This window comes from Rhagoletis zephyria, unplaced genomic scaffold (genome assembly GCF_001687245.7).
Source record: "Rhagoletis zephyria isolate East Lansing unplaced genomic scaffold, Rhagoletis_zephyria_1.1 Rzeph_scaffold_06857, whole genome shotgun sequence".
Classification (NCBI taxonomy): Eukaryota; Metazoa; Arthropoda; class Insecta; order Diptera; family Tephritidae; genus Rhagoletis; species Rhagoletis zephyria.
This window is the reverse complement of record NW_016163940.1, coordinates 1-25,035: the sequence shown is the minus strand read 5'-3', so window position 1 is coordinate 25,035 and position 25,035 is coordinate 1. Positions and strand designations below refer to the sequence as shown.

Below are 25,035 nucleotides of genomic sequence, written 5' to 3'. Positions count from 1 at the left end.
ATCCAGCAAATCCCTTTTTGAAACGTTTAAAATTATATTATACGTTTCACAGCAGCCAAAAATTAATTCCGCAATGACACGTGATGCAAAAAATATGATGAAATATCAAACTTAGTTATTGTACGAATTTAAAAAACATGCTTCTGCATTTGTTCTATGTACGAAAATATTAAGTAAATTGTACGAATACAGAATTGTAGATTTCGTATATTTTAAAACCACACGTAAATATTAGGAATGCCTTCGTACAATATACAAAATTATTCGTACAGAGATTTGTTCAGTAATGTACGAATGTGTTTCCTAAAATAAACGTAAGATTTTGTAAACTATACTGAAAAAAATGCCTTACGAAAGTCCTTTCGTTATATTTACGTATGGTTGTGTAGGCAAGTTTAAGCAATAGTATTACACTTAATTCAAGCGTATAACAGTCCACCGCTGGCTACGTTGTTGTTGCGGTTTATAAAATTGCTTTGTCTTTTCTTAAGCCTTCCTATTGCTGTCCTCACAGTGAGTTTGACAAACACACGTAGTAGTAGTAGTATATTTATTTAGCTTTAAGCTATTTTTTACAATTCGTACTTAGTACTACCCACCAAACAATTTGTGTTGCCGGCAATAAGAAAACGTGTCGCCCTCGGAAACAAATTTATTGCCGGTAATATTGCCATCGAATCGATTTCCTATTACCGGTCGCTCTAAAACGTCCGCCGAAGGCAACTCGCCTGGGCGAGTCGTTTTCTTATTGCCTGAATGAGTCTTTTTCTTATCGCTTCAGGCGATATTTGGAATAATTTTATTCTTTTTAATACTTCATTTATTTTTCTGTATACCAAATTGCAACTTACAATCGGAATTAATTCATTTTCTCGCTGTGAGGCTTCCTATTTTATCAATCTTGTCCTTGGGCATAATTTAGATGCTTTTGGCCAATACTATTGACGCCATATTCATAAGTTTCGGAATTTTTGAGAACTTTTTTATTCAAAATTGACATGAATGAAGTGATGTTGCCGATTTGTCACCACAGCAATAAATCGGTGAGTCGCCAATTTGTTGCCATTGACGATTGTTGCCTATTTCTCATGTTTTGCATGGTGGGTATAGAAATATACATGTTCATCTGTGTTTAAGGATGGTTATACAAAATTTTCCTCTACCCAATTTGATAGCTTTCTTTTAAATGAGTTGAAAATTAAATCTTGTTTTGTATCATAAGGTAGCGAATTAAATATAGTTGCTGCCCTATAGAATAGACTATTCTGTGTTGCGCTTGATATATACGACGGTCTTTTTATATCGGCGTTACTTCTTAATAAATACGGTTGAACATCGGCCACATAGCTAATTTCGGCCGTAAGATATCTAGGAAGCATACGATTTTTAACTTTGAAAATGAATAAGATTACATTATAAATCACACGTTGGTTGACCGACATCCATTTCAGAGTATCAAGCATATCCCTAACGCATGCTAAACGATTATACTTAAGAATACATCTCATAGCTTTGTTCTGTAATTTCTGCATTCTATCTATGCTATGTTGGCTTCCTAAAAAAAGTATGGTAGAACAATATTCAAAGTGAGGCTTGATAATCGCATTATAAATTTTTATAGCACAGCACAGTGATACCTTATTTCTGATCCTACACATTAAACCAACTTTTTTAGATATTTTTTTACAAATATAATCAATATGTGCATCAAATTACAACTTAGTATCTAAGACAACGCCCAGGTATTTTATTTGGTCTACTTCTTCAATGGTGCTTCCGTCTATAGTGAGGTCCAAGTCAGATCTACCGCCGAAAAGCATCGATTTTGTCTTCGCAATATTCAGTTTCAGTTTATTCATTTTAAGGTATCGTGCTACAGATACTAAGTCACTGTTTAGTTTTGCTATACAGTCATCCGCAGTGTCTCCCGCCACGTATAGTAGTGCATCATCAGCAAATAGACAAATTTTCGCATCCTTCAAAGCTCGTTCAAGATCGTTGATATAGATAATAAAAAGCAGCGTGCCGAGAACTGCCCCCTGGGGAACTCCAAGTACAACTGTCGTCGAATCAGATTCCACGCCTTCCACTCTCGTTTTCTGGTGTCTTCCGGAAAGGTAACTCTGGAACCAACGGTGTTCGACCCCTGAGATCCCGTAGTCCTCTAACTTCTTTAACAATATCGTTCTATCGATCGTCTCAAAAGCTCTCTGGAGATCAATAAAAACTGCTGCTATCACTCGCTTGTTATCTCGTTCAGTCTTCCATTTCGTGATGACAAGGTTAAGCAATGATTCACAGCTATGCTTTAGTCTGAATCCAGACTGATACTCACAAAAGAGGTTGTGCTTCTCAAAATAGTTTTCGAGCTGGGCGTGAACAATTTTTTCAATAATTTTGCTTTCAATTAATAGCGTGTTGATTGGTCTGTATTCTTCCGGCTTTTTTGCATTTTTTACTTTTTCTATTGGGACTACTATTGACTGCTTCCAGCGATGTGGGTATATACCGGTTTCAAGTGACTTTTTAATTAAAGATAGGACAATCGGCCCAGTAACATTAAAGGTGGATAACAAGTAAGTAATCGACATTGAGTTACAATCTTTTTTGCTATTCATTTTAGTCAGCGTTGATTTTAGCTCCACAAGATTTATTTCATTAAACTTAAAGCGTGTGTCCGCTCTGCTCCTAAGGTTAATATAAGGAACCGCTGGTATTGCCACGTTTATTCGGTTTATACTTTCTACGAAGAATTCGTTGAGACGATTGGCAAGTTCATGCTTATTATTTACAATCTTATCTCCGAAGTCGATTTTTTTGATATTTTTTTGCTCCTTTTTCAGCACAAGGTCCTTTATTGCTTTCCACATGGTTTTTTGGTCCAAACACCGATCTATTTTCGCTTCAATATATTGGCACTTGGCCCGGTTCAGCTCACTAACGTACCGATTTCTACATTCTCTATAACGCGCCCAGTCTTCCGTATTTCGAGTCCACGTTGCCCGCCTATAGCTTGCTTCCTTCGATTGCCTTAACGTCCTGAGTCTAGCATTATACCATCTACATCTGCTTACATTAGACTTCACTGTTCTCACTATTGTCATTTTATTGATTGCTTCTTTTAAAGCTTCATTAAATGTTGTGGCATATGCTTCGAGCTCACCTTCATTGCAATTTGCACATCTTGCATTCACCGTATCACACAAAATACGGTTGTCAAAGGTTAATCTTTTTAACGTTGATTTGGTGGGCTTTGCTTTCTCACGCTCATTAATTTCGATTAGTATCGTTTCATGATCACTTATTTTGAGGTCTGACACCGTATGTGCATTTATATTACTTATATTTGTCACGACATAGTCTATCAGCGTTGCGGAAAACTCAGTTATTCGAGTAGGGTTATTCAGAATCTGCTTAAAGCTACTGTCATCCGTTGCTTGCTTTATGATTCTTCTGGAAACAGTGTTTTCATACCAGTTTATATTGAAGTCTCCAGTTATTATGACATCACTGGTTTCTAAGAGCGAGTCTAGCTTATCCTTAAAAAATTCGCAAAAAACACTTTCTGGGGAAGTTACCCTATTGGGGGATCTGTACATTGTCCCTAGCTCAAGATATTTGCTATTGCGGCGTAATTTTATCGAAAGCCACCAAAAGGCTCTCGCTTTAGATTCAACTTCAGTCGCTAGCACTTCCCATGACTTATTCACGTAGACTACAACACCGCCAGTGTGTTTTGAATCGCTGTCATTTCGATGAATACTATAATTTGGAAGATATAGCTCCTCATCGTCTATGTCTGAGGTAAGATGCGTTTCAGACAAGCATACGAAGTCATATACACTGTCTTCCAACAAAACTTCTAATTGGGAAAAATTCGTTCTCAGACCACATATGTTCAAGTAAAGGCATAGTATCTTGCCCTTTGATTGCTAGTATAATGTTCTTTCGGCCTGCAGTTTTACCTTTCTCTGTAATACGCGACAGCAGCTGTCCCTTGCATCATGCTTTTCGTCGATGTCCGCCAGATTAAGTCTTGCTTTCGCTATGCTACAATTTCTGCATTTCACAAAGTTATTCTGACATTCTCTATAGCTATGATCATTTTCCCCGCACTTAGCACATATCTGATGCTGTTCTTTGCACATTGCAGCTTTGTGGTTAAAGCCCCAACACTTATAACATCTTAGAACTCCATCGCTTTCGTAAGCCATACATCGATCCCATTCAATATTGATTCTTTGCTCCTTTATAATGCTTTTGAAGGCTACACCATCCACTTCAATAAACGCATTAAACACTCTAGGATTTTTCTGCGATTTAAAAACTTTAGTACATTTGAGGTGCTCAAATAAGACATCGTTTTGCTTACGTATAGCTTTTTCGACTTTATCACACTCCAAGTTCGCCGATAGCCCACTTATTAATATTTTGGGGTATCTCAAGCCTGGGATTTCCACATCATATTTTTGGCTTAACTTATTTTTGATTTCATCAGCTAGGATATCTCTATCGCTATTATTTACACATTTAATTTCAACTGCACCATCCTGTCTATTAAACATCCCATTAACCTTAACTTTTAAATTGGCTGGGTTAATACATTCTTTGACTTCATTTCTGGTTATATTACTTTGTTGACTTTTCTTTGGCTTTAGAATTACTGGGGCACACCCCGCACCCCTTTTTAGCTTATCCGCGTACGTCTCGCTTACTACTCCACTGTGCTTACTCATGATGCCTTTTACCTCTTCACAGACTTTTTTATTTTCTTTTTTATTACTGTCAAGCTCACGGCACACGTTATCGGAGTTTTCTTTTATTGCTCTTGTAAAGTCAGATACTTTTTTTTCGGCCTCTTCAACTTTTTTCTCAAAAGATTGCTGCGCTGCCACAAGTGATTGAACACGCTCAGAGTACTTAGCTTCTACAGCTTCTATCAAACTTTTTATTTCGCGCTCATTTGTTTTCATCGCCTCTTTAAAGCTATTTTTGTACTCTTTTAGGTAACTACCATTTTTCTTCATTTGGTCTTGGACTTCTCTAAACATTTCATCCACATTACGTATAAACTGCAAGCAATCATCACACAGAAACTTAATCATTTTGTTCGTAATGAGACAGCTGCTACTGTAGTCGTCAAGACCCGAGCATTTTGTTGATATGTGATAGCTACGACCGCATACACCCACACATCTAACTGATTTATCACGAATAGTTGTTTTGCATTTGCTGCACTCTTCCATCGCGCTCACTTGGTGAGTCGCTCGACTTACTAGTTGCTTTTGGCTTTTTTGTTAGAATTTTCTTCTTTTAACACCAACGCGATTAGGCTTCAAAGTAAAATTTCAATTTTTCAGCTCCAACTTCCATCCAAATTGACACTAAATCACATCGATGTGCAGTTGTGGCTGCCTAACGTTGATTTAGCAAATTTTTACGATTTAATCGCCGCGAAATCCCCTTTAATAAATTAAATAAAGTCCGCATCCAAAAAACACATCCGACCAACTTACTCGTTGAACACAACGTATGTACATATATAAATTTGTTTTTTTTTGTTTTTCGCCAACGGGGCGGAGTTCGAAAAGCAGTTTTGTTGATTTCATAATTGGAAACTCACGCTGAAATATACTATTATGAATTTTACTTTTCTTTGAGAGCATGTTAACAAATAGAATACTTGTAAGTAGGTTGATGTAGAGAAACAAAAAACAAAAAAAAAAAAATGTCATGATATATAAATTACATGCGAGAAAATTTTGGTGCGAGTTGAATTAAAGGCGAATTTCCGATAGAAGAATAAGCAAAAATTTCTTGAGTTAATTAAAACTGGAAAGGAAACGTTTATAATTATTTGAAATTAAAAAAAAAAAATCCAAAGTTTAATTTTTTTCGCTCATATTCTTAGTATACCTTTGTATAAATATATAAAACTAGGGTATAAGATTTAGAGGATAATATTTAATTTTAGTGGAATAAATAATGTAAGTTAATACATATGTACATCAGAATGTGCTAATTGCTTCTTTTATTCCTTGGTAATGTGGGTCGTTTAAAGAATGTTCGGGCTTTTGGGTATATATTAGTGCAACCAGAAGCATAGGTAGGGAGGGTAATGAAAAGCACCCAGTATCTCGCTTTCATCTTGAGATACTCCTGGCCTTTTAAATGACTTTCTATTAGTACCGGTTTAGTGTATAAATTTTTTGCTTCCCGTCTTTTATCATTTCTAGAGTTTTTTTAATAAAAGGGTTTAAAGGGGACTCTGATAATAAAATTTTTTGTAATTCGCTGGTTCAAGGAATGCCAAGAATCCACCCGCCGACTGTTAGCTAATGTCATGAATGGGTCCCGACCGGCGTACACTTTTCCAACAACAAAATTATGGGTTTTGAGAGACAAGCTTTCTTCCGTGATTGCTTAAAACGACAGTAGGTAGAAGGTGCGATCATTCCTCTGCAAATTCACTATTGCATCCCCACTCCATCCAAGAATACATTACACCCTGGAATTCTAAAAGACTTCGTTGCAAATCGGGTCCGTGAAGCTCACAATCTAACAGCTGTAAGCAACTGGAAGTATGTTCGATCAACAGATAACCCAGTCTATTGCGCCTCAAGAGGATTTGCCCCAATTCAACTGTTAAATCATTGTTTGCGGTGGCACGGACCTGAATGGTTGTCGCACTCCCAAAAAATTGGCCGGAACCAACGTTAAAATTCCCGGCAGCATTTGCCGAATCCAAGTCAAAGCAAACTGCAGTTGCTCAAGTCGCACCAACAGACTGGTTTATTCTTGAAAATTATTTGTGTCTTGATAAACTTCGATTATGCAGGTCCGTTTAACATACGAACAACAAAAGGCCGCGTGCATCGGAGTTACAAGGGCTATGTAGCTCTATTCGTGTGCTTTTCTACACGAGCCATTCATATCGAGCTTGTTAGCCATATGACAACCGAATCCTTCCTTGCAGCTCTGACTCGATTTGTGTCCGGGCGTGGGCTCTGTTCAGACATTTATAGCGACCATGGTAAAACTTTTGTAGGAATGAATGGATGAAAGAAGAAGCACGCGCAAAGCACAGTTGCAGACAGCCGCTACTAATGCATCTACAATAGGTATCAATTGGCATTTTATACCTCCTGGCGCGCCTAACTTTGGTGGCTTGTTGGAGGCCGGAGTGAAGAGTATGAAGTATCACCTCAAACGTGTAACCCATGACACCACATTAACCTATGAAGAATTGTATACAATTTTGAAACAGGTAGAGGCAAGCTTAAACTCTCGGCCACTCTCTGCAATGCCTGATGACCCGCCGGACTTCTCGTCACTAACACCGAGTAATTTTTTAGATGGAAGACCCTTACTTGCAATCCCGGAGCGAATTATCCTTGATGAAAAGGTATCTCCAATAAAACGATGGAAATTATTGATTCAAATGCATCAGAGTTTCTGGCGTAGATGGTCCTTCGAATACTTACAACTTCAGACTCGTAATAAGTGGTATATGTCCCAAACGAATGTGGCTATTGGCCAGCTAGTCTGGGTCTGGGTCGATCTATATCAGGTACCACATAAATAAAAGTTTCAAAGCATGCAAAAAGTTTACAAAAATTAATTAAACTTAAAAGAAAAATTTCACAAAAATTTTGGTATTTCTAATTAGATTTCCTAAACGATTTCGAGTATGCGGTCTTATAGCCCATTCAATCTCAGTACAATAAAGTGCAAGTTTCAAGTCGCTAAAAATTGCAATTGATTTTTTATATTCTTTTGTAGAGGGTGTTGCGCATTTTCTTCCATATAAAAGTCAGTTTAGTTCATGCGTTATTTGGAAGGAAATTCGCGACACCCTCCACAACAAAAAAAATTCTAAAAAACCAACGGTAATTTTTAGCTATATTTCTCTTACAAAGTTGCATGCAATAATGCTTGCTAATGACCTACTCACAATAGCCGCGACCATGTTGAGTAGAAGTTTACAGGTTGAAAAGAATAATGAAAAATCTTGTCCCGTTGAAACATTTAAAATTGAATGCAAAATACGGGTCGTCCCGGCAAATACGGGACATTTGGCAACGCTAGTGCATACCCAGGTATGATGCTGTTGACGTACGTATAATTTTTCTGCTGTTGACATAAAGGTTAAACCAACCAACCGTTATCGACTGTCTCTAAGATCGTGTTGATTCGCTCTTTCACAGTGTGATTGTGAAGTTCCAAAGAATAAGTAACATATACACGAGCGCGAAGCTGCTGCGCTTGTTACGAGAACTGCCCAACCAGCAAAAAATCCGGAAATTAATCCAAAAACGGGAACAAATGATGAAGCGCGGATTAGGTCTACAAATGTACCGAAAAGGGTTGTGAAAAGGGTACGTTTTCGGCTATTTTTCTGAAAATTTTTTGATTAAATTTTTCGTTAACAAAACGTGATGGGGAACAACGCTTAAGAGCGGAATACATCACACAAGCGGCTTGACAAACCAAGCGAAATACCCCTTTGTTGCAAGCCATTTGTGTTGTGTATGGGGTTTGACGAGCCGCTGAAGGTAATTTTAATAAAAAATCAAAATTTTTTGATTTTCTTGCCGCCATGTTGAAGTTTGATCAAACCGCTTGCGTTGTGTGTGTAAGTTTAAAGAATTTGCCCGCACCACTAGTATACTCTAGCCATTAGCGGCACCCACTTTGGGAATGCCTGGTGTATGGTAATTGTTGGTAAGTATTTATATGTATGTAAGAAATTTCCGGTATTTATAGAATATACGAAAACTTGTTTTTGACACGTTTGCTGAGAGAAGAATCGACCGATCAGTATCTGCGTTAGTCAGTGAGTGATTTTTTCCTTATAAAAATTCAGATTTTGCCTGTCCCTATTCAAGTGCATGGAAATGTATGTATGTACATAAGTATGCATATCTAATTCAGAGGTACTAAGTTTATTCTATTATTATAGAGAGTTCATTTTGATTCATTCAAATAAAAAAAATATGTGTAATTTACAAAGATATTTATTAATTTTTTTGTTCATTTTCAAAGAATTGAGGGTTTCAATTGAACACTGTTACATAATGTGGTTTACGACGATAGTACTATCGATACTATCGATGTTTTCAACTATCGCTTCGAAAACTATCGAGTGGCGGTACTATCGATAGTATCCTAGCTTTAGTGTGTAGTCAGCATAAAAATGAAAATGCTGAGAAATCAAGTTTGAAAGTTTTTTTATGAGACTTTACTGTACATTCATGTAATTTACATCGCAAAATATGTGGTTTCCGTGTACGCATGGTATTCTGGATTTTGGCATAAAATAGAACTTTCAAAGGTTAATCAAGTCAACCCAATAACTCAAGATTGGTAAATTGCACATTCATGCTTCTGGCATAAGAGGGACGATATAAAAAAAATCAATTCTATTCAAAAAAAAGTATTAATAAAATAAATATATATTTTTTAAAAAGAAGATACTCTCAAATACCTTTCCAATAAACCTAAGATCATAAAAATAAGACACATATTTACGGATTTTATAAGCATTTTTTATATATTACATAAATATTACATGTTATAATGTATACTTAACCTCAGAACTTCAAAACCCGATGAAAAATAATTCGACGTGAACCAAGAAAAATGAAGACATCCTCGTTATGAGGAGGCCAAAACACACTGGATACACTTCAAATTTCTTGAATTTTTTAGACTGTTGTACCGTGTAATGATTAAAAGATATTTTTTTTAATATAAGTTATAACCGTTACGGACCCTGCTCAAAACCATGATAATTCATTACAAAGTAGATAACTCAAAACTTGATTGTTTACTTCGCGATCACGGAATGTGACATTTGAATCTGGCAACAATATTTTCGAGTTCGGATTCAGTGGTACAATTTTTTTGTATTCGTAACGAGCATTCGAATTCATAGATTTACTACGATTTCGGCCTTACGCGGAAGTTACACAATAAATTTTGTCCTTAAATTTGCTCACATTTATTGCTTGTCAAAATCATAAAAATTTAAAACCATTATGTGGGCTACATTCAATTTCGTTTAAATTTTTAATAAAGCTCTATTAGTCTAATCCGAAAAAGGCGCGACCTTCGCCCATCTGTGTAGGAGCTCTAAGATTATTTAAATTTTTTTACCTCCGCCTTCGTGACTACATCATGCGTTATCTTATATATAAAAATAAGTGCACGTTTTTGGTGTGACCTCATAACTTGAGAACGGCTTCAACGAATTCAACCAAATTTATGTGGCATATTCGATCTATCATGCAGATGGTTTATGCGAAGTTTTCCCGAATTCGGAAAAGGGGGCGTGGCACCACCCATACTAACTGAAATATAAAAATAAGTGAACGTTTTTGGTGTGATTATATAACTTGAGAAAGGCTTCACCGAATTGAACCAAATTTATGCGGTATATTCGGGCTATCATGCAAATGGTTTATGTGAAGTTTGCTTGAATTCGGAAAAGGTGGTGTGGCACCTCCCATACTAACTAAAATTTTTATGTTGTATATCCCTTGAAATATTTGTGGTAGAGTACTGGACATTGGTATAGAGGTATATCAAATAATTCCATACTCATGGAGAAAAATGGGCACCTCCCATCTTATATATAAAAAATAAGTGTAAGATTTCAACCAAATTTTTACGGCATAGTCGGGCTATTATACAGATGGTTTGTGTTAAGTTTCCCCGAATTCGGAAAACGGAGTGTGGCACCACCCATACGAACAAAAATTTTCATCTGGTATATCTCTTGAAATATTTGTGGTAGATTACTGGAATTGGTAGCTATACGTGGCCTTTTCAAGAATTGGCATTCTAAATTGTTTATTTATTCATACCCAAGATGGAAAAACAAAAAATGTTGTATATCCAAATGTGTCGGATTAAGATTTAAAATAAAGAATCAAAAATTTTGAAATAAAACAAATGATAAATTTTCATATAGAAAAATTTCAGGATTTTTCATTCATTTTTCCATATTTGGTGTAGAGAAGCACACCGGGGTACCGCTAGTCACAAATAAGTTTATGCTTCCATTGTACTTTCATTGATGGTAAGCTACTTTTTACCCACTCCATTGTTCATATTTCCATAAAGAATATCGAAATTAAAGCATTTTAAATCAATATACACTTATTAAAAGCTCTGCTAATACAATGAAATAAGTAAATTTACCTTCCGTGTTATTATTTTTAAATGCATAAAAAATTCCTTAAAAAATATTGAATTTTCCAAACCAATCATTTGTTGTGGTGGCAGTGCTACTTGAGCAATTTACGAAAAATATAAACGACATAAGCACAGTTTATGTCAAAAAATTTCAAAGTGAAACTACCTTCTTTTTTGTATCATGCTGAAAACGCTCAGTTCAAGGCGAATACATATAAGGTGGTATCGATTCAACAAATACAACAATTACTTGTATTTTGTTTTTGCTTTTAGCGGCCCATTGTCAAATTTCAGCTATTCTTCCTCGAATGAAAAAGGGCGACAGAAAATACAAAAACTCTCACGTTTTCACTCACTCGCTAACGAAATACAAAATTTTGACAATCAAACGCTACTCACAGCTGATGAAACAACACCACCTTATATAAATTCGCCTTGGTTCAGTTGTTTACTTTTTCCTTGGCCTACCTATCGGGTTGGCAGGTATGAACAGGTACGTAATACTAGTAATTTTCACTCATATGTTTAAAGGGGGATTCATGGTTCTATTTCAGAACTTTTTATTCCATGTGGTTATTGTTATATTTCTCTCTTTGTGAAAGAAACGCAAAAACTACATGGAAGAAAAGTTCTGAACTAAAACGATGAATCCGCTTTAATAAATATTTTATCAAAAAATCTTATTGCCAGCCTTAGGATATAAGGTTGTCTGTGAACAACCTGGCCTAAATTCCGACTGGTGAGGTTTTAAATCAAAGTATATTGTAAGGAAAATCTCAAGTATTGAAGTAACACAAAAGACGCCGACACGTAAACTTAATTTTGGGTCGTAGATTGCGGATCTGCACACTGTTTTTCTAGAACAAATCAGTTTTCCACAACATTTTCAAATTAAATAGAAAACTTCTTCACCTTTTATTTTCTTTTCCACTACAAATTAACTTTTAAGAGTAATATTTTGCTTACACCGAAGTTCACTTGCCAATGCTGAACAGTTTATCAAAATTGAAAACAAATTGAAAGCCAATTAGCCAATCAAGTATCTAGTTATATAAGAGTAGTTAGTGAAAAGAAAGTATTTCAAATTGAAAGAGGAAAATTGATTGTGTAACGTCAGGTAATTGATCCTAATGTCGTGGCATCATTGGAAATAGTCCTAAATTACCAATGAAATATGTCGTAGCGGGAGCAAAAATTTACAAAATTTACATGTATAACATGTGGAAGTCCCTGCCTGACTGTTGAAAGAGTATCAAGTCTGGCCTTTTTTTTAATTTTGGACTGGGGGTTTAAAAGTAAAATTGGAAAAGTCGCTTAGAAACTTTTACAGTGAGGACAACGATATACTATAACTTTTTTTTCCAAACGTTTAATTTAATTCTTAAGTCCACGCTTGTGTCGTTTTACACGCGCATATGGCCCTACCGTAGGATCCGTAACAAAATCATAAAGTACTCGAGACCAACTTGTATGTTGTGGCATTGTCTCGTAAAATTCTGGAGCGATACGTTTTACTTCTGGTAACCTCGAGCCTGGAACAGCAGGGAAGTCGTGATGCTCGTTATGATACCCCACATTAAATGTAATCCAATTAAGAGGCCCATAATACGAATAAGTTTCAAAACCCTTGGCAAACATATAATGCTCTGAAATGAAATGTCCGGCTACCGGATGTAGTCCCATAGCTAGTACTGATCCAATAACTAAATAAGCCAGTGCTTTCCAACCGAAGAAATAAACAACAAGTAAGTTAAATATTATTTGAATAACAGTATTGACAATTTCGAGTGTAGTTGGTGGCTTTGGATTTGTTATTAATGGCCGAAAGATGTAAAAAAACGGTTGTAGACAAACCCAGATAAATTTTCCAAGGGTTGTATTAAAAAGTTTAGCTTCCAAAAGAGTGGGAATATCCGTATCCATACCTTCATCACCTTGGTACCTGTAAAGAAAAATTATTTATAGTTATATATAGTAAGTTTGCAAATAACATACGAGGCATTTCATGTCACCGCGGCCACCTCTGTGCGCGACCTGTAAAGATTTGGATGAAAGTTAAAGAGATTGAAGGTCGAGGTGACATGAATCTTCATGCAGCATATTTTGCCGATATGTATGTATATCTAGGGTTGCCTATTTGCACCGGACTTAAATTTTAAGAAAACGTTATACATACCTTTCTTTAAAGTGCTGTATCTTGGAAACCTTTGAACAAAACTTAATGCGAAAAATGTATTTCTTCCTTCTTGTTATGGGCTTTAATTATAATTTTTCTACATTAATGTGCAACGTATAAAAAACAAAAAAAAAAAATCGGTAAACATTTTTCAATACTTTCTTTTTCTCTACATTATTCTTACCCCATTGGTAGAGGGCTTCGGGTGTACGAATTTGTTGTAACGTCAGGAGTTGAAGACTTGCTCTAGCTGCTAGTCTCTTAAAATTTCCTCCAATCCCATCGCAGGCACATTTCCCATGTGAAATTGCAACAAAGTTCAATTCTGCCATTTCCTTGGGGGGTTTTCCGTAATTTTAGACCTTCAGTTAAGTAAATATGATTTATTCATATTGTTTTTCATAAAATTTCAATGTCTATTTTTCATATTGCTCGAGCTTTAGACGATCTAGAGTCCATACGCCTTCGTAGCCCATTACGCCCATTTGGCTGCTTAAAGTTGACATTATAGACAATGTTTTTATGTAAAAATAAAAAATAAAAATTTAAATGCTATAATCCAAAAAAAAAAATTAAAAGAAAAATTATTACTTAATTTTTTTTTTGTTTTTTTTTATAATTAAAGCCATTTTTTTTATTAGGTTTCGTTAAAAGGTTTTCAAGATATAGCACTTTAAAGAAAGGTATGTATGACGTTTTCTTAAAATGTAAGTACCGTGTAAATGCTGCACGCATGTTCATGTCACCTAAACCTTCAATCTCTTCAACTTTCATCCAAATCCTTGGAGGTCGCGAACACAGGTGGCCGCGGTGACATGACATACCTCATTCAACAAATTTTCTCTTTAAGAATAGCATTCAGCTCTTAAGAAAAACAAAAAAAAATCCTTTAAAAGGGCGAGGAATAAAAAGAGGCGAGTGTGGCATTGTACACGTCACGATAAAAACATAACAAGGTAAAACCATTGAGAGGCAGTATGACGTTTGCCAGCAATATAATTTAAAAATTCAAAACTCAAACTAACACACACATTCCCATTTTCAGTCTCAAACAACAATTGTGAACAACTTCGTTTTTTTTATTCTCAATTTTATATGATTTTAAAATGCTGGCAAACGTCAGAAAAAAAATCACGGCCGACGAATTGAGAGAATGAATTTACCTTGTAATGTTTTTTATCATGGTACGCGTGATAGAAGTGAAACTTCTCAAAAAAGGGTGTGAGTATCAAGTACTAGCGAAATTTGATGTGTAAACATACACTCCGTTGCATAATTATAAATCAGTACAAAAGTCTTTGAAACAGCCGTCACAATCAAGATAGGTAAAAACTTTCTTCTATGACTTTTGCATGGTAAATAGAGTGGTTAATTTTTTTATTGTCATAACGTAATTCAAAAGAACTCACAAAAATCTAGAAATTACTTGTTGCAAAACTATAAATCCAAAAAAATAGATTCCAATAAAGTCAGTAAAACATGCAAATATGTCCTTCTAAAACTCTATTTGTGCTCCATGAAAAAAAATATATATAGTATTTTTTTTAAAGAAGGTAAAATGCTTTTTACGTCTTTTTTTCTGTGTTATGCATTTCCTCTATAAAAAAATAAATTTCTTTGAAAGTATCATATGCTTTATCGCAGTCAATATTTAAATTAATATAAATCAAAAGTTCATTTTTTATTAGTGAGATAGTCACTTTTTTCTCTCATCTCATCATTTCACAATCTTAATAGAAAAAAAACTCTGTCTGTGAATGCCGAAGTTGCAGGAATAGAGTGCATAAACGAAATAATTTTAAGTAAATTTGGTAAATCTTTCTAAGTATTTTTAAAAATGGTGCAATATTTGATCTGTGGACCCTTTGTTTTAAAGTACATTTCTTTTAATATTGATATTTCAGTATAAATGTCATCAAAGTTAAAACATTCCTTTTTTACAAATTACTGAAACATATTTATTTTTATAATATAAGAAATATAGTATTTTTGCATCTACTATATATTTGTGAAAGTATGTATGTATGTATGTATGTGCCAGGTTGCAGTTTAAACGGGCGGACAGAATCGAACAACATTTTGACAGAGTATTGCCATGACACCTGGGCCTATAATAGGGTGAAAAAATTGGGATCCGACAAGGGGGCGTGGCACCTCCCATAGGCGTGAAATTTTTAATCAGCCATAACTTCCAGACCATAAGTAACATGAACTTGAAACTTGGTATGCAGACATGTCAATGGTAGATGCTTATAGGCAGGTATATATAAAGGAGTTTGTAAAAGGGGGCGTGGCACATCCCATACGCGTGGAAAATTTTATCAGCTATAATTTCAAAACCATAAGTCACATGAAATTTAAATTTGGTATGCAGACATATCTATGGTAGGTGCTTATAGTAAGGTGTATATGAATGAGTTTATAAAAGGGAGCGTGGCAAAGTATATATCAATGAGTTTGTAAAAGGGGGATATACATACCGAGGGCTTATATTCAATACCCTCTATCTGCAATTTTGATGAAAATGAGTTTTTGATGGTAACGTGAGCTCTTATTTATCTTTCAGCCATGACAATACTGGCCCTTATTATGAGCTGCATTCGATTTTCGATCTTCGATAGCCAGCGATCGAAAGTGAAATTCGTATTATGAGCTATGCAAGCGTGTCGAAATTTTCGTTGAGTATCGAATTTTCTGTCGAACAGAATTTTGCTTTCGATGGTGTAGCGAAGTGTTAGAAAATTGTGAAAAATGTAATACCAAATGAAAATTCGTTCGCTCAGCACTTTCGACCACAGTCGAAAATCGAATGCAACTCATAATTGGGGCCAAAGGAGTCCAGCATGATGGCCTAACCAAAGCAGACTGCTTATTCTACGGCTACTCTAAAGCTAGTTGGGTTGATCGATTTCGCCTTCAACAGAGCTCGATTTAGGGAAGGTAGGTACAGTTTCGGCAAGCTTTAGATNTATACAACAATCTTGTGGACTGCGTAGCTTGAGTTGGATTGATGAGAGTTACAAAAATAGTTTGTCCTAAGATCGGGTTTGGCTGGTAGCTTACATATAGTACATGTCCGCTCATTTACTTCAATAATATCATAACTCAAAAAATCAAAACTCGAGAAAAAATTTCTGCATACTCAACTCAAAGTTTTTTTGGATTATGACACTACTAAAATATATAAGCGATGAGTATATATTAATTTGCCTCCACTTGGTCCGAAGATTCCCACAATTCTCACTTATTCATATCTATTGAAGAGTTTTACGCAATCATCTCTTCGATGACAGGCAAAAGCAGACAAAATCCCGTACCCTGTCCTAAAAAATCATCAGTATCCCGTCAAACATATAGTCATTCAACTCCATAACTACATTCTACCTCAAGGGTTATGTCATCAAGCGTGGGAAACTGCTATTATTATTCCTATTGCCAAACTAAATAGAAACAATTCCTTAATTTCTAACTACACACCCATTTCTCCTCCTCTACTGCATATCTAAATTATTTAAAAAAAATTTTTTCAAAAAGGCTTATGTGGTTTGCCGAACAAAATTACTTTACGAATCCGCACCAATTCGCACTCCAAAAAGGCTTAAGTGTTATGGACCCTCTGTTAATTTTTGATCACTTTTCCTCTACGGCTCTTGCGTCAAGAAATCTTGTATCAGTTCTAAGTTTAGATTTTGTGAAGGCTTATGACAGAATAGGTTCCCATGTTATTCTGCTATAACTAAAGCCCTGGAAAATTGGTGAGAGGATGTTATCAAGTCTTTCCTTTACAACCGGAAGTTCGCTGTTCGGGTTAATAACTTTTATTCAAAAACTGTTCCTCTCTTTAATGGTGTCCCACAAGGATCGCCACTTTCGGTTATTTTAATCAATATAGCCTGTGGGAAAGTTAGCTCCATTATATCGGCTAACACGCACATAGATCATCTTGCTTACGTGATGGTGTTTTAATTTCTTCTAAGGCTAAGGACTTGACGCAAGTAAAAATATTTTTTTCTAACATATCTACTAAGCGATCTAATCAATTCGCCCAAATCTTCAGGAGCTAAGATTTCAGCTGAAAAAAGTAGTTTTTTAACATATGCAGAAAACACAAATGTATACATACATCCAATCCTCTCCTTGTCTAATATCCCTTTCCTATACTGACACATTGAAAATATTGGGAATAATTTTTTACAATAAACTTACTTTTATGCAGCGCTGTCATTATGTAAGATTAAGCTTACTTGCTAGACTAAAGATTATAAAGTTTTTATCATCTAAGTATTCTTTAGTTCATATAATTACACTCGTAATTTATGGACACTGCGCAAAAAAACATCTTAAATTGCTAGAAACACCTTACCATGCAGCAGAGGAGAAGAAGCACCTGTGCATTCCACACCTCTCCAATAAAAGCTATCTCTCACTTCGAATCCTGCTTTCAACAAAAAAAAAACCGATGTAGCAAGCAATCAGTTTTATTTCGTATATTAAGGTACATACATCAATGTTTGGACATCATATCTACTACGATGCTTACTAAAGTAAAAACTCTACCGCATGGGCATTTGCCCAGTTCCATACTCATAAATGACCTGAGAGCTTCACAGACGGTTCCAGATCAGGGAACTGCAATTATTCGTGTTTTTAAGTAATTGGTTGAATAACACAAGAAATAGTGTTAGTGGATATTATTCATTGCAGAATATTTATACATGTGCGCTAACACTATTTTACGCTCGGCACACAAAGCGAGAGCATGTACAATGACTAAGTTCTCTGTTGATAGGAATTGGTGTAGTGCTCAATTCTCATTGAGCCATTAAACAAATTAGTTATACCGAAATGAGTAGGAGCACTAAGAAGCACCAATAGTTCAGTTGAGTGAATTTAGTGATTTTCGTCGTTTAAAGCAACAAAATATGTACAAACGACGAGAAAGTGACAGCATGCGAAGGCACACTAACACACTCTCACTTTTAGCTCACACTTGTTTATGGTGGCGCCCGAATGTCGCAAAGTGTTGGGAAATGAAATTGTTCATTCAGTACGAAATCTATACAAAAACTNATTTAGTGATTTTCGTCGTTTAAAGCAACAAAATATGTACAAACGACGAGAAAGTGACAGCATGCGAAGGCACACTAACACACTCTCACTTTTAGCTCACACTTGTTTATGGTGGCGCCCGAATGTCGCAAAGTGTTGGGAAATGAAATTGTTCATTCAGTACGAAATCTATACAAAAACTATACTTTTCGACTGTAAATTGCATCGACTTTTTAATTTGCTCATATATTTTCTTAGTACATGCATATATAGATTCCCTTCAAGATCAATGATTTGATGGTATTCATGGGAAAGTTTATGTATGTACATTTTACACTTTGAACATAAATGTGTATGCACATATTTTAAGGTACACTTCTTAACAAACACATTTTTTTTTAGTTATTATGCATGGATAAAGGAGACATCTTTGAATTCAGTACTAAAGTTTGACATTTTATTTTTAGTATTTCAAGTGCTTATCAAAACTTTACGACACTCACATATTGACAAGATTTGCCATTTATCTTAAAATTATTTAATTTTAATTATTTGTTTATAAAAATGCAGTTTATACTTTAATAAAACCCCAAGGTTCAATTTTTGCGCAACATTAAAAAAATCAACAAACTTTCGTAAAAATTTCGGGCTTTTAACTCGATTTCCTAGAAATACATGTTTTGAGAATGCCGTTTGTAGTCCGATCAATTTAAATGAAGTGCAAGTTTAAAATAGCTGCGACTTATCGTTGATTTTTAATATATATATTTTTTTTTTGATAAAAGTGTTGCTCATTTTCTTCGTTAAAAAAATCGCGTTTAGATAATATGACATTGACGGCAAATTCCAGCTGCTTTAAACTTGCACTTTATTATACTAAAATTGAAATAGAAAGCTCGAAATTTTTAAGAAAGTTTGTCGATTTTTTTAATGTTGTTCAAAGATTTAAACTTATTTTCATACAGTTTTTGTTAAGGAATGAACTATATTTTTATAAACAAATAATTAGAATTAAAAAATAATAAAATAAATAGTCAACTCTAGTCAATATATGAGTGTCGTGAAGTTATGATATTTAAGAACATAAAGAATTAACGATGACACTGTTTCTAACTATAGCTGATTTCGACATTTTGTTTTAATAAGATTTAGTATCGAAAATAGTTTTTCAAAACTTGCCTAGGAATGTGAGGTTGATAGCACACCTTTTGCTATGTTATAATGGTTATTTCAAAACCTTTTTTCAAAACTTACAAAGGCAAAAACGAGAAGGCGAAGACAAAAAGATAAAATGAATTGATAAAGTGAATTTTCAGAGCTACGTATATATTTATAGTATTTCTCATAAAATTGTACTAAAAAGTACTGCGTAGTAAACGAAATTGTATCAAAAAAGTACAATTGTACCAAAAATGCCAACACTGACGTAGAACAAAGCAGAACACAAATAATATTAAACTCATTGAAATTATTTTCAGCATCTCACTCAACCAAATGAGTAAAATCCAGCTGGGTAGACTATACTCGATAGAGACAAAAATTGCCGCCACAAATAAGAGTTAGTATATTTTGAGTGTGTTCTTGTTTTGGCGGAAATTACCCCTAGTCATTTTTTGAATTAGTGTAAGTGCTCATTTGCACTAATTTTTATGGACCATGAATAAGTACACTAATTTTATTAGTACTCAAAGCAGGTCTCTGTTCCANTATTGAAATTATTTTCAGCCTCTCACTCGTCCAAATGAGTAAAATCCAGCTGGGTAGACTATACTCGATAGAGACAAAAATTGCCGCCACAAATAAGAGTTAGTATATTTTGAGTGTGTTCTTGTTTTGGCGGAAATTACCCCTAGTCATTTTTTGAATTAGTGTAAGTGCTCATTTGCACTAATTTTTATGGACCATGAATAAGTACACTAATTTTATTAGTACTCAAAGCAGGTCTCTGTTCCAGATGATACCAGCTGTTCTTTTGCGGTAACAANCTAGTAATTTTTTGAATTAGTGTAAGTGCTCACTTGCACTAATTTTTATGGATCATGAATAAGTACACTAATTTTATTAGTACTCAAAACAGGTCTCTGTTCCAGATATGATACCAGCTGTTCTTTTGCGGTAACAAAAGGGTTAGGTGTTACAATTCTCATCGGCGCTTTTCCCGCGTACTGCTCGGCATTTACAGCCGAATCAGCAGCATTGCTAGAAGCAAGGGCAGTAAATCAGCCATCGAAGCCTTTTTTAACAGTGCTAATGATTCTCATATAATTTCGAAATCACGTGAAATACTCTTTCGACACAAAAACACCATTAAAATTATGTGGTTACCTGGGCACGTCGGAATAGAAGGGAACGAGTTTGCACACCAATGATTTCTGTGCTAAAAACTTAGTTCTTAAATCAAAAGAACTGACATTTTCATTATTCTGCAAAACCCTCTATCAGCAATTTTTTTTATTTAAATAGTTATAATTCGAATTGAAATAACCTCTACCTGATCTTAAAACTAAAATAAAATGAATTAAAAGTAAAAAACTAGTTTTAATATATAGCGTGAATTTTTAGGACATGCGGGGGTACTTAAAATTATTAACACTTTAAAAAATAGCTGTCAAAACAGTTTTTTTGCTCTCCTGAAAAACTGAGTTTTTGCAGATAGAGGGTATTGAATATAAGCCCTCGATAAATGTATTCATCTATAAACTCGGATATTTAAAACTGTGTGTGCTTTTTTTTTTGAAAACTTACCGTCTTTAGATTATTTTGAAATGGAAAGATTAAATCGTTTTTTAATCCCGCGATGCTGTTAAACGAAAAAGGTGCATACATAATGAATAAAACTCCTTCCGAGTTAAGCATTCTACCAGAAAAGTGCAGCTATACTAAAACAGCTAATCGAATAGGCAGCTATACGGAATGTGCCGTAGTAGACTAATTTTAATTTAGAAATTTTATCGTTACCTTAATTCACCTAATATTAATAATGGAACAATATTTGTAGTACAAGTGATGATCAATATATATTAGTTAAAGCACGATAAAGCTAAAAGTATGGTTCATAAGGATGCCTTAATGTAAACAAAGAAAATAGTTTAAATTATGCTGAACTGAATACTTGTATTACTGTTTTATATTTTTATGTGTTTACCCCGTGCGACGTCGGGTGCTCTGCTAGTACTATATATTTTTCCAACAGTATATAGTACGCAGATCCAAAAATAGTACAATGCTATATATTATAGTACGGTTGGCAACCCTAGGTGAGACCCTCAATGGCTAAAGGCGTCGACTGTGTAAATTTTCATACATACAGTAGTGGAAAATAAATAGTGACACGACATTTTAACCAAATTTTTCCTATTTGTCTTTTGTTTACTTAATATTTATTATTATTTTATAAAATTTTGATTGTTTTTTTTTTGAGCTCTAGGCCTAGGGTAAATAAAACGATTGGATGTCTTATCTTCCTTTTTGTTTATTACTGTCGATATTTCGCCTTTAATCTAAAGGCATCTTCAGGACTGCAAAAACACAATATGAATACATATACAAATAATTATTTACACAACGTACAACAAAACATAACTTACAATCTTGGCTTTGCCTGGTCGACTAAACATATGCGCGAAAATGCATTAACAAACAAACTTGGTGACAATAAGTATAAGCATGAAAATGTAAACAATTCAAAATACAGTAATCATAAACAAAAAACATACAAACAACAATACATGAAGCGATGAACAGTAAGACGAAGAATTGTATGTATGTATCAATCCGACATTACATTATTGTTGTCCGAAGAAATGTTGCTATCGGACCGACGATTCGTTTTTTCCTGAACACCTGACACCTACACTATTGATTGTTGCTGTGGGTGAGAACTATATTGCGATACACATGAGCGCAATTATCGGTGTCTGTTTTAAAATTCATCCTTTTATTATTAGGGGTGTTCATGATATGTAGCATCTCCAAAACATATCGCTTATTATAATTTTTCTCTTCTTGCAAGATAGCTACATTTTCAAAGTCAGGATAATGTCCCATTTCCTGACAGTGAGATGACAAGGCCGTCTTATTGTCCGACGAATTGCTCCTTAACTTAATATTAGACCTGTGAGCGGAAATCCTTGTCTTTAGTTTAGATTTTGTTGTCCCCACATATACCATATTGCATACGTGGGACCCGTCGCCATTGCATGGTATTTTGAAGGCTACGTCAGATTTCTCATTTCTGGGAATTTTTTCTTTGGTATTGCTATATATCTGCTGTAATGTGTTGTCATAAGTGAATGCTATTTGAAAGTCCTCCTTGTCATACATTTTGGAATGTTTAATCCTCTCCGATAATCCCGGAATATAGGTCGCCGATTTATAAACTTTATTATTTAACTCTTTATTTTTTTCCCCCTTATTGTTTCTTACGTAGTAGTTACGTGTGAGCTTATTAATCATACCCCGAGGAAACTCGTTTCGTCCTAGGATTTCTTTAATTATGGTAATATTCTTCGTGTGATAAATTTGGTCACTTATGGAGAGAACTCTTCTTATAAAATTGCTAGCCGTATTTAGAATTGCTTTCTTCTCATGTTTGGAGTTGAAATTTATGAGCCTCCCTGATGCTGTCGGTTTTTTATACCAGTCGAATGTTATTCTATTGTTCTTTCTAATTATTAGGGTGTCCAGATAAGGCAATTGTCCATCTTTTTCTATTTCGATTGTAAATTTTATTGTTTTATTATAGTTGTTTAGAGTGTTAAGCATCTTGTCCATAGTTTCTGTTTTGATAATTGCAAATAAGTCATCTACATATTTAGTTAATAATCGTTGTTTATTGTCAGAGTCTTTTTCGAAATTCGCCGATAGTTCCTCCATAACTATGTCTGCTATCACGGGTGATGCTGGTGAACCCATAGGCATTCCCGACCTTTGCTCATAAATCTTGTCATTATACTTAAAATAGCGATTTTCTTTTATACAAAATTTGAGTATGCTTAAAAATAGATTTGAAAATGTAGCTATCTTGCAAGAAGAGAAAAATTATAATAAGCGATATGTTTTGGAGATGCTACATATCATGAACACCCCTAATAATAAAAGGATGAATTTTAAAACAGACACCGATAATTGCGCTCATGTGTATCGCAATATTGTTCTCACCCACAGCAACAATCAATAGTGTAGGTGTCAGGTGTTCAGAAAAAAAAAACGAATCGTCGGTCCGATAGCAACATTTCTTCGGACAACAATAATGTAATGTTGGGATGATACATACATACAATTCTTCGTCTTACTGTTCATCGCTTCATGTATTGTTGTTTGTATGTTTTTTGTTTATGATTACTGTATTTTGAATTGTTTACATTTTCATGCTTATACTTATTGTCACCAAGTTTGTTTGTTAATGCATTTTCGCGCATATGCTTAGTCGACCAGGCAAAGCCAGGAGTTATGTTTTGTTGTACGTTGTGTAAATAATTATTTGTATATGTATTCATATTGTGTTTTTGCAGTCCTGAAGATGCCTTTAGATTAAAGGCGAAATATCGACAGTAATAAACAAAAAGGAAGATAAGACATCCAATCGTTTTATTTACCCTAGGCCTAGAGCTCAAACAAACAATCAAAATATTACAATAAACGGCCAGAAAACAAAACCTAACCATGTTCAAACGGAGAGCACACCGAAGTGACCAACACACGCATAAGGTCTACACAAACATCAAGCACAATTATGACGTCAAAACCAGAAAACATATCAAAAGCTTTCAAAATACAACAAAACAAATTACTAGAATGGCAGAATCAACCAAATTCCTGGAAAGGTGCAGAAGGAGCGGCTTAACTCCCAATTTTATTAACAACGCTACTAAAAACATTATCTACATAATTAGCAACAACACCAGCAATAATAAGATGCCAAAAAAATCACCAACTCAGTGTCAGCTTACGTCCAAAGGTTCAAAGAACTCTTGAATCTACTAATTAGTATCAAACACGAACTAATCCGACAAAAGTAACAAGGTAAATATACTGAAGGCGCATATTAAACAACAACTCAACAGACGTGACTCCGATGTATTTTTTGAAAGTGAAGACGCAATAAACAATAACCTCATGACAAATATTAAGAAAACACAAACTAGCAAATACGAAAAACTAAGAGACAAACAAAAACAACTACTAAATATTAGGGGTGTACCAGAGTGGTTTTACAACACTACAACTTCTGAAATCCTAGAGGAGGTTCAGTGGATCCTGTCATTAGGTCCAAAATTTGGCCTGCCAACGACCAAGAAAGAATTTCCATTATTGAAAATTATTGCAGATGGGGAAAATTGCATACAGACAATTAAGGATAGGGAAAAACAAGAAATTGAAAGAAACAATTTAACGATGTTAATACGTGACCATCTCAATAGGACGAAAAATACAATGAGAGATAGGTTTATTCGCGACACGCTCCATTCTGCTAAGANTTGAGAGATAGGTTTATTCGCGACACGCTCCATTCGGCTAAGATATTCTTAAAAACCAACAAGCAATTTTTTATTCTCAATGCCGACGAAGTATCTCCTGTCATCAAACAAACAGTCAGCACATTCGCGCCT

The 25,035-nt window shown here is 34.7% G+C and overlaps 2 protein-coding genes across 2 annotated transcripts; both read right to left on the bottom strand.

The window, feature by feature from the left end:
• Window positions 1-1,138: 1,138 nt before the first annotated feature.
• LOC108373607 (uncharacterized) lies at window positions 1,139-4,999 on the bottom strand. Its single transcript, XM_017629523.1, has one exon. The coding sequence runs from the start codon at window positions 4,971-4,973 to the stop codon at window positions 3,933-3,935; it is 1,041 nt and encodes a 346-aa protein (XP_017485012.1). The 5' UTR covers window positions 4,974-4,999; the 3' UTR covers window positions 1,139-3,932.
• A 6,584-nt stretch (window positions 5,000-11,583) lies between these two features.
• Window positions 11,584-13,201, bottom strand: ifc (delta4-sphingolipid-FADS-like protein ifc). The gene has a single exon (XM_017629522.1). The coding sequence runs from the start codon at window positions 13,120-13,122 to the stop codon at window positions 12,574-12,576; it is 549 nt and encodes a 182-aa protein (XP_017485011.1). The 5' UTR covers window positions 13,123-13,201; the 3' UTR covers window positions 11,584-12,573.
• Between the last annotated feature and the right edge of the window lie 11,834 nt (window positions 13,202-25,035).